The sequence below is a fragment of the Mchenga conophoros genome, linkage group LG16 (genome assembly GCF_057382185.1).
Source record: "Mchenga conophoros isolate Kocher_MC1m ecotype Shallow Benthic linkage group LG16, M_conophoros_male_GT1.1, whole genome shotgun sequence".
NCBI lineage: Eukaryota > Metazoa > Chordata > Actinopteri > Cichliformes > Cichlidae > Mchenga > Mchenga conophoros.
Genome location: NC_140541.1, coordinates 18,014,227 through 18,028,218, shown reverse-complemented (window position 1 = coordinate 18,028,218; position 13,992 = coordinate 18,014,227). Strand labels below are relative to the sequence as shown.

Here is a 13,992-nt window from a genome sequence, read left to right as displayed (position 1 = left end):
CAACCAGTCAAGCCAGAATGTGCCCATCTTATTGTCAATAAGTAAGGCTGGAGTTATTCGACTGTTTAATGAATTCAGACATACCAGTGACATCGCGTCACCCCCGTCAACGAACACCTTAGTGGCTTCAGCCTCTACAGATGGCAAGAACATCCCTGCCGTACAACTATGGCAGTGTAAGAAAATGAGTGAACATCTGACATAACTGGAGTAGAGCAATGACAGATAAACAACAATAAACCTCTTGTTCTACATTAGTGCTAACAAATATAAGGTCACTGGGGTCAGAGTCCCCAGAAGAGACCTAGTGTCACCTGAATGGAAAAGTACACAATAATGATGGTCCTCACTTAAGAGGTCTGTCTGCTAACTTATGGATTAAATGCTGTATTGCTATTGTCTGAGTGACATTTTCTTTGAATTTCCCTGGATTATCTTGTATTTTCAGCTTTTGAGTCTACACAAGACATCGCTAAAACATTAGAAACTAGATAAGCAGCAACCAGCACCCACAATGAATACAGATTTATGAAATTCATCCCTCATTTTATTGAGCGTCTTACCTAGCTGTGTCAAGGATGCATGTAATTAAAGCTCTTATATATGCAGTCTGTGAAGTTTGTTTACACATGGAATTTGCAAAGAGGGTTACCGAAGATGATCCTACTGTATTTTGTCATAACCATGTGCCGTCACATGGTGGCAATGCAGCATAATCAATGATGCATGGCCGGCATTGGTACCATTGCCGTCTCTGTTTCTGCAGATAAGAATGTTTCATGACAAAGCTGTTGTCCCTTTCCTTTACGCTGGATGTCACTATTGGATCAGCTGTTTGTGCAAAACTGTTATGCTGACCTTCACATCCCCTCCCCCAATCTGCCTGCCAGGTCTGCACCATCATGTGTGCTGAGGCAGAAGCATGCATGTGTGAATGAGGCTGTCTGCTGCTCCACCTCCTCCCCGTCTCCCTCCTTCACCATCCTTTGCGCTGCATTTTCCTGCAGGAGACTCGTCACTGTGGCTGAGGCTGTCACAGCCATAACAGCTTCAGCATCAGCATCATTTCCTCATCTGTCTCAGCAGCATCCACTCCATCCTGGAGAGCATTCATTTTTCACAAGCGCACACCCCCTTTTACCTCTCTTTCCTCTAGATTTTTAACTCACATCCTAGGTTCGTTTACCCTGTCGCATCTCCCTCTTCCCTTCTGCTCAACTCAACAGTCTCCCTCACCACCATCCACTCTTCCATAGCACCGCTCAGCAAAAAGCAGGCAAGCTGTCTCTTCTTCCTACAAAAGCGTCTCTTAGCTGGACAGCTGGTCTTCCACTGTCCCTCTGGAGGATGATCCTGTGGATGAAGACAGAGGAGATGGCCCTCGGTGAGCTGCTAGTGAGACTGAGGACCGTCACCCAAAGCATAGGTGGGTGGCAACGACACAATCGGAAGCAGCTCTTGTCTCTGGTCATTGTATTTTTTGCTTGCTGAGGATGTTGCATGTTGATCTTAAACATAGACATAGGTGAAAATACTATTACTAAAATGCAGGCACAGTAAGAGACATATTATTCCTTTGCCTTGATGGAATCAAGTCCAAATGGACATCAAAACAAAAGCAGTTTACAAAGCCAATGCAGGATCACAATGTCGAAGCGTGTTGTACAGGAAACCACACAAGCTTGAATGTGCTGCTGTTCATGATCATTCTGCCTCAAGACATGCAGGTGCTTAGTCGGAATACGATTTTATCCTCTGAAATAAAATCTGGTTCATGCTGACATTAAAGAGATATTAAAGTATTTACAATGCGGATAAACAGAAATACTATTGCATGAAAAGCTGTCTCATTTTTTTACAGAAACGCAGGCTGTACACAGGGTGGTTTGTGTTGTGATACACTACCTCACTAACCCCAATTGTAGTACTCCACCCTAGAAAACTATAGTGTGTGGAATATGTCTGATTAGCAAAAGTGTTTTTAAAAAATGAGACACAATGACCTTCCTCTGTAACCGTAGAATGATTATTTAACATAACCTTTTCATTTCCGAATATTCGCACGGTTTCTTTTACTGATTTTGCTGTTAGGTCTGCCTTCCTGAGCTCCCCTCATGGTGTTTTTGTGGTTAGACGGCTTTTTTTCTACTCTATATATGACGTTCTCCTGCTTTTGCAGCTTCTTGATTTATCGCCACCAAATCAAGGACAGACGTTTCTCCTGTGCTAAATTAATGCCACTGATGTGATTTGTGATCTTTGCTTCTGGTCCCTTTTGATCCATTTATAGAGATCTCCCCTAATCCACTCACTGCCAGCACACAACCACTCTAATAAGCATGAATGCACACATGCACAGCCTGCACAGCCTGCACAGACAACCTGCCAAACACTTGGGTGTGTTAATATTTTATTTAATGTTTGTAAAACCTTACTTAGAAAAGCCTACCCTAAAGAGTTATAGCTTTCAGACCCTCATTTCATTTTGCACCTGTACATGTCAAGCTAAAGTGAGAGGAAATAATGTTTTACTAAGTGCATTTACTGGTTTCCCCTTTGCATGGTTTCATTTTTAAGATGATGAAAGCATGGCAGTAGTGAGTGGGTGGACTTGACTAAGGAGGGGGGACTTGGCTATGCCCAGGCTAGAGGAATGAAAATGCAAAGACTCTAAAGGCAAATCAAGAATTGCATCACTCTACTTAGCTAAAAATCAAAATGAAAATAAGGTCATATTGTTCCTGGGGTTTTTTAAGTTTGCAATACTATCCTAAAACTGTACATTAATCCAGTCCCTGGTAGCTGTTTATAAAGAAGTGTGACAGGAATTCGCTGTGGCAGGAGAATGAGAGCAGCAATCGGCTCAGAGAGGAGAGTAACGCTGATCACAGAAGACAGCAGAGAGGAAGGGAGAGTGAGGAAAAGGGAGATTCGGGGAATTGAGTCAGCTAAGGATGCATAGGATTTAGCATCATCTAACTTGAAGAACTGTTTTTTTCTTCTTGTTTTTCTCTGATCCATTCTCTGATGGATGTTGCATTGTACACTGTAGAAAGCTGAAGTATTAATTGCTTTTTTTTTTTGTCCCTTGGGGAATACTGCACTCCTGTCTGTTTCAACTTCTGGCTGCTGGCTGTCTTTGCAGCGCCATTAGCATGAGTGCAACACAACGTGATATAAACCAAAAACATCTATTTGGATCATAACCTGTAGCTGAGTGCATTTTCCTTTTTTGGTAAAGATGATGGGTGATCCAGTTCATTCGTCAATGTAGTAAGCTGTGGGTGGACAAGAGTCGTTTTTTACAGCTTATTCAAGGGAGAGAGAAAATAAAATATTGGGTAAATGGTAGCTTTTCCTAAATGCAATTAAATAAAGCTAACGGATTTTGATCAGATTGTTGCGAATTACACTTATACAGGTAATAAACCAAAATATTAGACACATCAAAACTTTGACCTGATGATGGTGCTAGAATACAGGTTAAAGGATCACCACGGTAATCATTCTAAGGGACGTGTGCGTGGGTCTTTGTGTAGGTGTGTGAGCCTTTATGGCAGTTTATTAAATACTTAGATGTTCACTCACAAAATCACAATTAAAGACACCTGTTGTTTTCGTACAGGAAGTCATGGGATCACTAGCTTCATGTGTAAACCATGAAATTTCATGGCAGTCCTTTTAACAATTGTGGAGGTTTTCTAGTACAATAACACTGATGAACCAATCCACAGCACCATGCTCAGTAATTTAATTGGCAGAACCATTAGTCAGTTAACTGAAAGGAAAACAGTAGGTTAACTACGAATATAATACTTAGAGCCATAATCACTGGAAACCTCTTTCTGACTTTCTAACTGGGCATTTGACCTACTTCCAGCTGATTTAAAAGGACACATCTAGTTCACTGAGTCACAGGTGTCGGCTTTTCCAGCAGGAATGTGTTCTTCTGCAGCTGGTGAAGCTTAGGGGGGCTGTTTCTTTATTTTTTATTTATCGTGCAGCACACGCATGCAAGCCAAGTGGAAGAGGCTTATTATATATTGCGTGGGGGAGTTTATGGCTTGGAAGGAGCTGACTCTCATGAACCTTTGCTTGAAAGCAGTCCATCTATCCCATGAGTATGGTTACATTTTGATAATGGTCATTTGTAACTGAGCAGATTTTTCACTGTTTCATTGATGGAACATTAACTCAACAAGGAGGTGTATAAATCAAATACTATATTGTGTCAGGTTCCTTTTTAAGCTAAAGGTCAATGGTTCATTCTGCCCTAAGTGGGCTATGCTGTTCATCCTTAAAGGCAGAGCAGGTGTATAACCAGATGGATCCAGCAGGCAACTATCAGCTTCCAGCTAGCCAGCCATGCTCAGAGAGATATAGTACCTAGGGATAGCAAGAGTGGTAGTAAAAGCATTCTAAATTTGTCTTTTGCTAGTTACAATTACTGTTTCATGTAAAACAAAATCTAATGTATCACTATATATATCCACCACTTTTATTACATTAGTCTTGATACAGCCTCTGCCACCACATCAGATCAATTGCTCTGGGCTCCTTTGATCAGCTCCATCACCTAGTGGGGGTGGGGGGTCATAGTTTGGTCCCGCCTTCACTGTTGTGATTGGTGTGGGGGTAGGGACAGGCTTAGGGCGTCGGGGGGTTCCCCGGAGGCATCTTCCTTGGGGGGCTCAACCCGGGGTAGCGGTCATGTCCGGTTAGGGGCTCTGTTGGCTCTCAGGTGACTGTTTCCTCGCGGCTGCGTGCAGCGGGGCTAGGGGAGGGTCTGTGCTGACAGACGTGGGTTACTGACCTGGTAGCCTGGCTGCCCCTGGGTGGGTCCGGGATGGGCGTGAGGTTCTGGGGGTGCTCTGTCTCTGGGCTGGGACCCGGACCGGGCCTCGGGGGCTTGGGTCCTGGTTGGTGTGTTGCCGGGGTTGTGGGCAGGTGGGTGCATGGGGGCCCAGCCCTGGCGCAGGGTGCCGCCGGTGCATCGAGCCACCTGGGGGGCTCTTCAACTGGTGGGGGAGATTGTCACATCTTGCAGGAGCTTTCCTCTCCTCAGGAGCTGCCTCCGCAGGAGGGGGAGATACAGGAGAGGTGGAGGAAGATCTCAGCCTGGGTGTTTATTGTCTTATGTAGTCTGGAAGATGAGTGGATGGTGGGGTGGGTGCAGTTTTCTCTGTGGTGGGGTTGGGTGGACTGTCCCGGGCTCTGTGGGGCCGGGCGGCGCTGCTGCACTGGGCCCCGGTCTGGATGGGCCTGGGCCCCCTTTCCCTGGCGGGTCGCGGAGTGTGGGGGTGCCTACTGGGGTCAGCGGGGGAGCTTCCTTCCCTCCCCATCTCCAGCTGCCTCCCCCTTCCCGCTCCACCACAACCACCCACACATGCAGGGCCTTGGAGTAGGGGTATGTCACCAGGGTGCAGAGGAGGCTACCCCCCCCCCCCCCCCCTGTCCCCTTCTGGCTGCCTCTGCCTCAATTTTATCCCACAACTTAGACATTCACATTACTCACACTCTCATTACACATACATATAGGATCTTGGGGGTGTGCACGATGCACGGAGTCCAAAGTACCATCAGGGTGTACACCCCACCCCTGGCATCGTTGCCCACCTCTCAATTTTAAATACATGTAGACATTGAGGGCTAGCAGGAGGGACCATGCGCTTACCTGCTGCTCTCTGGCAGGTAGCTCCATGCCCTCCTGGGTTTTAAATGCACCTTAAAACACACATGCATCAACACTACAATGAGCGGCTGGAGGGAGGTTTGGAGTCTTCTCTCACCCCCATTCTCTGCGACCTGCTGGAGCAGGGGGGCTAGGAGGAGGAGTTGGCCGTCCGACTGCGGTCTGGAGTGTGGAGCCTTCCTGCTGCTGCGGAGTCGGGGCGGTCTGCCTCCCCCCACCGCAGGGAAAAGGGAAACACCACCTGGGTCTGGGTGCAGTTCCCCCCTCCAGAGGCGGGGGCACCTAGACCCGGTTTGTAGAGTACGCTTGGGGAGTGTGATCGTGTGTACAGCGTCTCTTTATGTCTGTCTCCACGTTGGTTGAGTGTGGAGTAAGTGCATATGAGAGCATGAGGGTGGGAATGGATGTTTGTATCTGTGTGTGCCTGTATGTCTGTGTCTATATGTCAGGTTGGGTGTCAGGCGCCACCTCTCTGGGGACATCTCAGGACCTCCAAGGTTTGGAGGCCTATCTCCCCCTACCACCACTTCCCCTGCCAGTGGCGGACTCCCTCAGACATCGGTGCGTTGGTGGTTCTTTGTGTCCGGGGGTGGGCGTCCAGGTACACACCGGCTCACTCCTTGGCGGCCGCTTATCGGGGCCTGGAGCCTGGGGCTCACTCGGGCCACTTCGGAGGTGGGGTGCCCCCGGCCTCTCGGCCTGGGGCTCGGTCACTCAGGCACAGCTGGCTGCCGGCGGAGCTCACGGGCGCGTCACTGCAACTCCCCCTGGCTTCTGCTCCGCGGCTGCTGAGTGAGCCCTCATCTGGGACTCTCCTCAGCTCTTTCCGGGACAGTGGCGCGGCTGCCCCTCTGTTGGTCTTCCTTGGTCTCTTGTGTTCTGGGGGCCTCTGGATGTCTGGAGTTTTGATCTCCTCCACACCTGCTTCATGCCCTGGAGGACGGGGCTGTGGCCCCCCCACACCCTCTAGCAGATCATTACATGAAGGAACCTTTTAAAAAAAACAACAACAAGCGCGTCCATGCTCACAGGTGTACACACGGGTGATCACACCCACAAACTACACCCTTTTTGGCTCCTACCTCAAAGCACACTGTGTTCTGTTGATCTTATGTGCTGCACAATAATGTTTAACATTTAGTATTTACTGTCATATTCCCATATATCATTGTGATGTTGTTTATTCTATTACTCTTGTTCTCTTCTGCTTGCTTTCTTTTTTCTTTCTCAGCAGGTGATCCAGGTGATTGATATGTGCATTTTTTTTTCTCTGCCCGTTCTGTTGGTTTTTGTCTTTTGCCCTTCTCCCCCGTCCCTCTTCTCAGCTGTTTCTCTTTCCCTCTTTCTTTCTCCCCTTCTTTCCCCCAGTCAAGTCTGTCCCGTATTCAGTAAGTGAAAATAAAATAAACAATAAAAGGTGAATCAAATGGACCATTACGGCAAGGCTGGGATGGTCAGTTTGGTAAAGTAAATCCGTTGGGCATCTTTCTTTGCCTTTAGACAACAATTCTGATGGCAAAAGAGCCAAACGGGACAGGCCAAAAAAAAAAAAATAAATAAAAAATAAAAAATATATATATATATATATATATACACTCAACAAAAATATAAACGCAACACCTTTGTTACTGCTCCCATTCCCCATGGGATGGACGTAGAGACCTAAAATTCATTCCAGATACACAATATAACCATCCCTCCCAAACAGTGGTCACAAATCAGTCCAAATGTGTGGTAGTGGGCACATCTGCTATATTGAGATAATCCATCCCACCTCACAGGTGTGCCACATCAGGATGCTGATCTGACATCATGAGTAGTGCACAGGTGTACCTCAGACTGCCCACAACAAAAGGCCACCCTGGAATGTGCAGTTTTTTGCGCTATTGGGGGTCTGGGGACCCAGAACCGGTCAGTATCTGGTGTGACCACCATTTGCCTCATGCAGTGCAACACATCGTCGCATGGAGTCTATCAGATTGTCAATTGTGGCCTGTGGAATGTTGGTCCACTCCACTTCAATGGCTGTGCGAAGTTGTTGGATATTCGTGGGAACTGGTACACGCTGTCGTATACGCCGGTCAAGCACATCCCGAACATGCTCAATGGGTGACATGTCCGGTGAGTATGCTGGCCATGCAAGAACTGGGACATTCTCAGCTGCCATCTGCCCTGAACAATGTGAACCATGATTCATCCGTGAAGCGCACACCTCTCCAACGTGCCAGACGCCATCGAATGTGAGCATTTGCCCACACAAGTCTGTTACGGCGACGAGCTGGAGTCAGGTCAAGACCCCGATGAGGACGACGGGCATGCAGTTGAGCGTCCCTGAGACGGTTTCTGACAGTTTGTGCAGAAATTGTTTTGTTGTGCAAACCAATTGTTCCAGCAGCTGTCTGGGTGGCTGGTCTCAGACGATCTTGGAGGTGAACCTGCTGGATGTGGAGGTCCTGGGCTGGTGTGGTTACACGAGGTCTGCGGTTGTGAGGCCGGTTGGATGTGCTGCCATATTCTCTGAAACGCCTGTGGAGACGGCTTATGGTTGAGAAATGAACATTCAATGCACGGGCGACAGATCTGGTTGACATTCCTGCTGTCAGCATGCCAATTGCACGCTCCCTCATTGCTTGTGGCATCTGTGGCATTTTGCTGTGAGACAAAACTGCACATTCCAGGGTGGCCTTTTGTTGTGGGCAGTCTGAGGTACACCTGAGCACTACTCATGATGTCAGATCAGCATCCTGATGTGGCACACCTGTGAGGTGGGATGGATTATCTCAATATAGCAGATGTGCCCACTACCACACACTTGGACTGATTTGTGACCACTGTTTGGGAGGGATGGTTATATTGTGTATCTGGAATGAATTTTAGGTCTCTACGTCCATCCCATGGGGAATGGGAGCAGTAACAAAGGTGTTGCGTTTATATTTTTGTTGAGTGTAATATATATATATATATCCACCACTTTGGGATACACTGAAACATTTACTAAATGAGACCATTTTGAACAAAAGTTTCAGTCTGGACGACTGTAGTGTAGAGAAGATTTCAATCTGCAGTGGTTTATATTTAGCAGTGTGGCTGTGTCCTGTGACCTTCCTCTAATGTACATGAAACCCCAGAGGCAGGGACAGAAGCAGTAAGACCTTGACAAAGAATAGAGCATCAGTATAACGTTGATTAAATAGAGAAGAAATCATGAAAGGTGGACCTGAGGTGAAGATGGTGATATGCTGCAACTGCAGTCAGACTTAAAAAGTAGGCCCTATATAGGATTTGTCATTTGTGTAGAAGGGTATCAGCTAAGCCATCAGCTGATCAGCTTGGACTGCAGCTGAGCTTGACTTTGAGAAAATGCAATGCTCGATTTGAGGTCCCCAGACGATGAATCCTAATGGCTTTGGTGATCCCCGGTCAAAGTGTGTGGAGCACAGAAGAAAGCACCATTATTAATAAGTGTGCATTTGTGGTTTTTAGTTAAATGCCCTGACAACTTTTGGAGTTTTTTTCATGACTGTAGACTCTTTACTTATTTGTGCTCTTTGCAGGTTTTACCACATTGGGTTATTGCTTTGGTCTGTATGAAGGAGAGGAAATTTAAGTTGTCAGTTCATCAGTTCATTCCCTGAAGCTCAAGCACACTTGGGTTATCTTTGTCTGATATTAAAATGTATTTAATCTAAAATATGTTAACTGTGAGAAATAAAAAAATAAAAAATAAAAAAACAGGAAGAGAGAGAAAATAAGTTTTCACAGCACTGTATGTAAGTATGTGCCCAAACACCAAAAGGGTAATAGAAAGTTAAGTATAGGAGGTGGAATATGTCATAAATGGGGGATAAGACATGATTTATAAGAAGACAGGGATGGAGGGATGAGGTGGAGATTAGGGCTGAATGTCTGTGATGGCCAAACCCTTGTCCACACTCTGAAGTCAGTAACTCTTGTATTTTCATTTCTTCATTTGAACATAGTAACACACTTTAGTTTCCAATAACTTTATTGATTGGTTTGGATACATCTGTTCTATTTGTGAGCGCGCACATTTAGTTTACTTATGTATTCATATCACTTCATTACTTTGATTTTTGACTAACCTTTTTCTTTTTATTTCTTACCTGCCATCATCCCTGGGAGTTCCTGGACAAAAGATAGTAGCCAGGGTTTGAAACCACTAAATGCAAAAAGGGATAATTGGACCACACCGCCACTTCCTACTGAAGGGGAGAATGTGTGTTTTCTTTCATTTAAAAACAAAGTATTTGTATTAAATTAAATATTTGAGTTTAGGGTTTAATGGTTTTGATTTTCTTCTTTAGTGTTTAGTTTATTAACAAACTAGATTGTACTGCATTGTGTTGTGATTTATGATTGTGTTTGTTTGTTACCCCCTCAGTCATTTGGTTTGTTGTTTGCAGTTGTTGCCTGAGTTCAGTTTTGTTTCTTTGACCTCTTTTATGAGCTCAACATTTATTACTTTTGTAAATATAATTTTGGGGGGTTAAATAAATGAAAACCATATTTTTTTAATAATTCCTGGGACGACTCCTGTTTTTCAACTCGGTCCATCACAATGTCACTGAATAGCAAGCTGAAGTTGTGTGTCCCATCCGCTGTAGGTGCCTCATTGGTATGTGAGAGAGTGCATCTCCCCTCTCATCTCTATTCTAAGCCTATAAAGTGCAAGCTGCCTTTTTGCTTGCCAGCCAAACACTCACACAAAACCCACAAATAAACCCAAGCCTGCCAATAAGCAACCTCCTCTCCACTGGGTTTGCTCCTCCTCGGTTTCAGGCAACATAGTAACAAGAAACTTTTTAACTGTTGCCATAAAGTTTATGGGGTTTTTTCTTGTTTTTTTTGCTGGGTTTTTTGTTTTTTAAGTCTTACAGGTGATTGGCTTTAGCGCAGTAGTTTTTTGCACTGTGAATTTAATGCATGGAGGAATCCTGTGAGATAGAGGGAAAGAAAGGGTAGATTAGTTCAGGAGCAGAGGAGTATAATTAGCCTAAACAGCAGAAGGGGATTTATGCTCTGCCGGCTGCCCTCTGCTTCTGCTGCCTTCCACCCTCCTCCCCTCTTGTCCTTCCTTGGAAAGCATTGCTTCTCTCAGTTGTCAATAGTTCCACTGACGATGTGTGTGTGTACTAGGGGTCTGTGTGCGAATGTGTGTGAAGGGACCTGGGCTTGTTCTCACCTCTAGTGTGAGCAGTGTTTGTTTCAGAGTTTATGCAGACAGTGACTCAGCTGTTTGTGATTCTGCAAGCTTTGCACTGTGCGCTTGCCTTGAGTCCTCAATGTGGCTCTGCAGAGGACAGTAGGCTTATCTTATATGTAGCCACTGCAAACATCTACGCACAGGAACACGTGTGAGAGCATCTCTTTGTAATCCTGAGTAACCTGGCACATTAAAAGAAGGATCCTTCCCATGTCAGCATTTGGGAATTATGCTTTGGAGTCTGTCAAAGCTTTAAAAAGTGCAGCGAGGGGTCTCTCTCTCTGGATGACAAAGTTTGTTTTAGAGGGGTGAGACCAGCAGCCAGCTCTAATGTCTCTCCATGAGTTTCTTCGGGAGGGCGGTGAGGCATCGTTCCGGATCATGAACCGCCTCAGTCATCTTATGCAGAACTTGGAATTCTCTGGACTGGGCTCGGCTTTCCCTTTCAGCCCTGCCAGCCGCAAGAACTCCTGGAGAGCCTGGGATGGTAGGACTGAGAAAAAAGAGTGTATTCTGTGTGAGAGTGAGTGTGCATGTGTGCACGTATACTCGCAACTTTTTGTGCCTGTGTGTGTATTTGCGCATAATATATTTTTCATTGAAGCTCTGGCTAGAGTATGTAGGGCATCGCGCCCAGAGACTCACATACAGTGTTTCCTGTGGGCTTCCCTTGCCCCCACCCCCTCTGCTGGGCTGTTTCTGTGTCTTGATGTGTATAACATTTTGTGTGTGAGTGCATGACTGCGCAGCTTAATCAGCTGCTTCAGTATCCAACATGCACATCTCGGCAGCTGCACTGACATTTTTCCATAGAAGCAGTGAAAAATTCTTCAGCAGATGCAGAAACTGCAGCACAGAGCAGCAGAAGAGCTGGTGCAAAGGAATGCTGATTAAAGCTGCTGAGCTAACAGTTTGGTGTCGTCTCAGCCAGATTATTGCCACTTTTACTAACACACAGCAAGAAAAGAAATGGTGAAGAAAACCAAGAAGAGTGTTTCTCAGTGGGATAGTGGGATGCCAATGGTCCCGCTTAAGCCATGTGAGTCAGGAGTCTTTTTTCAGCGTTTTTCTTTATCTGGGACATATAGAAAGCAGCTGTTTTCAGCGATTCTCCTGCTGACTGTCTATATAAATATTTTAAAACCTTTTGTAGTCTTCATATTCTTGTTTCTCATGTTTCTCTTTGTGATTTTGTTAGATATTCATGCAGTGCTTGCTGTAGGTTTTACTTCTACATATACAATTTGTGCATATACTTTATGCACAATGTGCATGATCTGAACACACAGTATGTGCATTTTTGTCTGTACCTGAAGCTATGAGATTTCGGAGGAAGGTTTTCATTTCCTGTCCTCCCAGCTCTGTTTAAGTCATTAGCCATGAGGAGAATTTGAGAGAGGGATTTCTGTTTTTTAGATGTTATGTTTTGTAGACTGAGACTATTAACTCTGACACCATGGAAAATTCTCAGGAGAATAGATTAGCAAATATTTTGGTGTAGTAGTTTTGTGTGATTTCTTGCATTTGCAAGTAACTCATAGTCTTCCAGTTCTTCGCTCTTCTTGTTGATCAAAGTGATTTTTGCACAGTTGTCGCAGCCTTTATAATAACATTTGTAGACAGTGAAACTGTATAAAGAAGTATGCTAATCGGCCACTTTATAAGAACTGCTCATTGATGCAAATATTTAATCTATGTGCCTACATGTGCAGAGTTGGCAGCATTTAGACATGTAGACTTGGTCAAGATGACCTGCTAAAATTCAAACTGAGCATTAGAATACATACACCAGTTAGTTTACATCAGAATGAAATTTCAATGCATTTACTCGCCATCACATTGCACAATCTCAATAATAAATTAATCTAAAAGGTATAAAATATAAAAATATAATCTAGGATATGTGCACATAATAATATAAGAGAAATGAGTCCATATACATTATTATTGGTAAAACTTTACAGAATATTAACAATGGAGCAGAAAACCAGAGTAAATCATTATTCCAGGCTGTCATGATCCAAGCAGCCAGGAACACACAGGCACAAATATAATCTTCAAAAAATGGGTTTATTATACCCCCAAAAAGGACAAGATGATTACAAAAATTCAAAATAACAAAAAATAAAGTTTTTAAGAACCAAGTGGGCCCATAAAAGAGGTTAACTTAACAGACTGCTACTCAAAAATCACTTAACAAAAACATAACTCAACAAACTGACCTGCCCAAATGAGAAACAGCTCCAGTTATATAGCAAATGAATAAACCATTATATACACCAAAGGTGAAAACTAAAGAGATAACAGATAACCATCATTCAAGAAGAACCCCATTCCCCCTGCATGATCACAATAGATGGTCCAGTCCACTTTATTGGCTTCTGCATTTAAACCAGCTCCACCCTCAGCCTCCTCTTTCAGCCAAACCAGGAAGGACTGGAGCGGAGGTCAGGTAACTCAGAAAGAGTAGAAATATAATCAATATAACATACCTATATAAAATAACAAACAATGCAAAGCAAAGTCTATGCCAACATTTAGGCTATAGCTTAGTGCTGTCATGCATTACAGGTAAACTCAAAATATCAAATTAGTTAACTTATGATCACAGAAACTTTAGAGCATAACGTAAACATAAGACAAAAGACCAAATGAATATTACCTAAGTATCTCAGTTGTGTGGTTGCATGCATCCATCACACAGGCATTAAATTGCCCTGTTCTAAATATACAGATGTGAAACGTTTAAAGAAATTTGCCTTGTGCAAAAAATAAGGAAGAAAGTAGCCAAAAAGGCTGGTCCAAGTGTTTCAGAAACTACTGATTTACTGGGATTCTTCCATAAAATCATCTCTAGGGAATGATCCAAAAGAAAGGAAATATGCAGAGAGCAGCAGTTCTCTGTGTGAAAATGCTGTGTTGATCTCAGAAGAGCATCTCTGAACATGTCAAACCTTAATGCAGATGGACTACAACAGAAGACCACGCTAGGGGCTATTCCTCTCAGCTAAGAACAGGAAGCCGAGGTTACAGTCTGCATGGGCTCACAAAAAGTTGAGCCTTTTTCGAGCAGAAA

At 44.4% G+C, this 13,992-nt stretch overlaps 1 protein-coding gene across 4 annotated transcripts in view; it reads left to right on the top strand.

The window, feature by feature from the left end:
- The first annotated feature begins 966 nt into the window (after positions 1 to 966).
- mcf2lb (mcf.2 cell line derived transforming sequence-like b) overlaps positions 967 to 13,992 on the top strand; it is a 49,189-nt gene continuing 36,163 nt past the window's right edge. The window contains exon 1 of one of the 4 annotated variants that reach the window (XM_085248905.1): positions 967 to 1,426. In XM_085248905.1, the coding sequence (XP_085105031.1) occupies positions 1,348 to 1,426 (79 nt within the window). In that variant the 5' untranslated portion in view covers positions 967 to 1,347. Of the gene's footprint in view, positions 1,427 to 10,507; positions 11,404 to 11,834; positions 11,956 to 13,992 lie in introns of those variants that run through there. The other 3 variants (XM_085248907.1, XM_085248904.1, XM_085248906.1) reach the window with 3 other exon arrangements.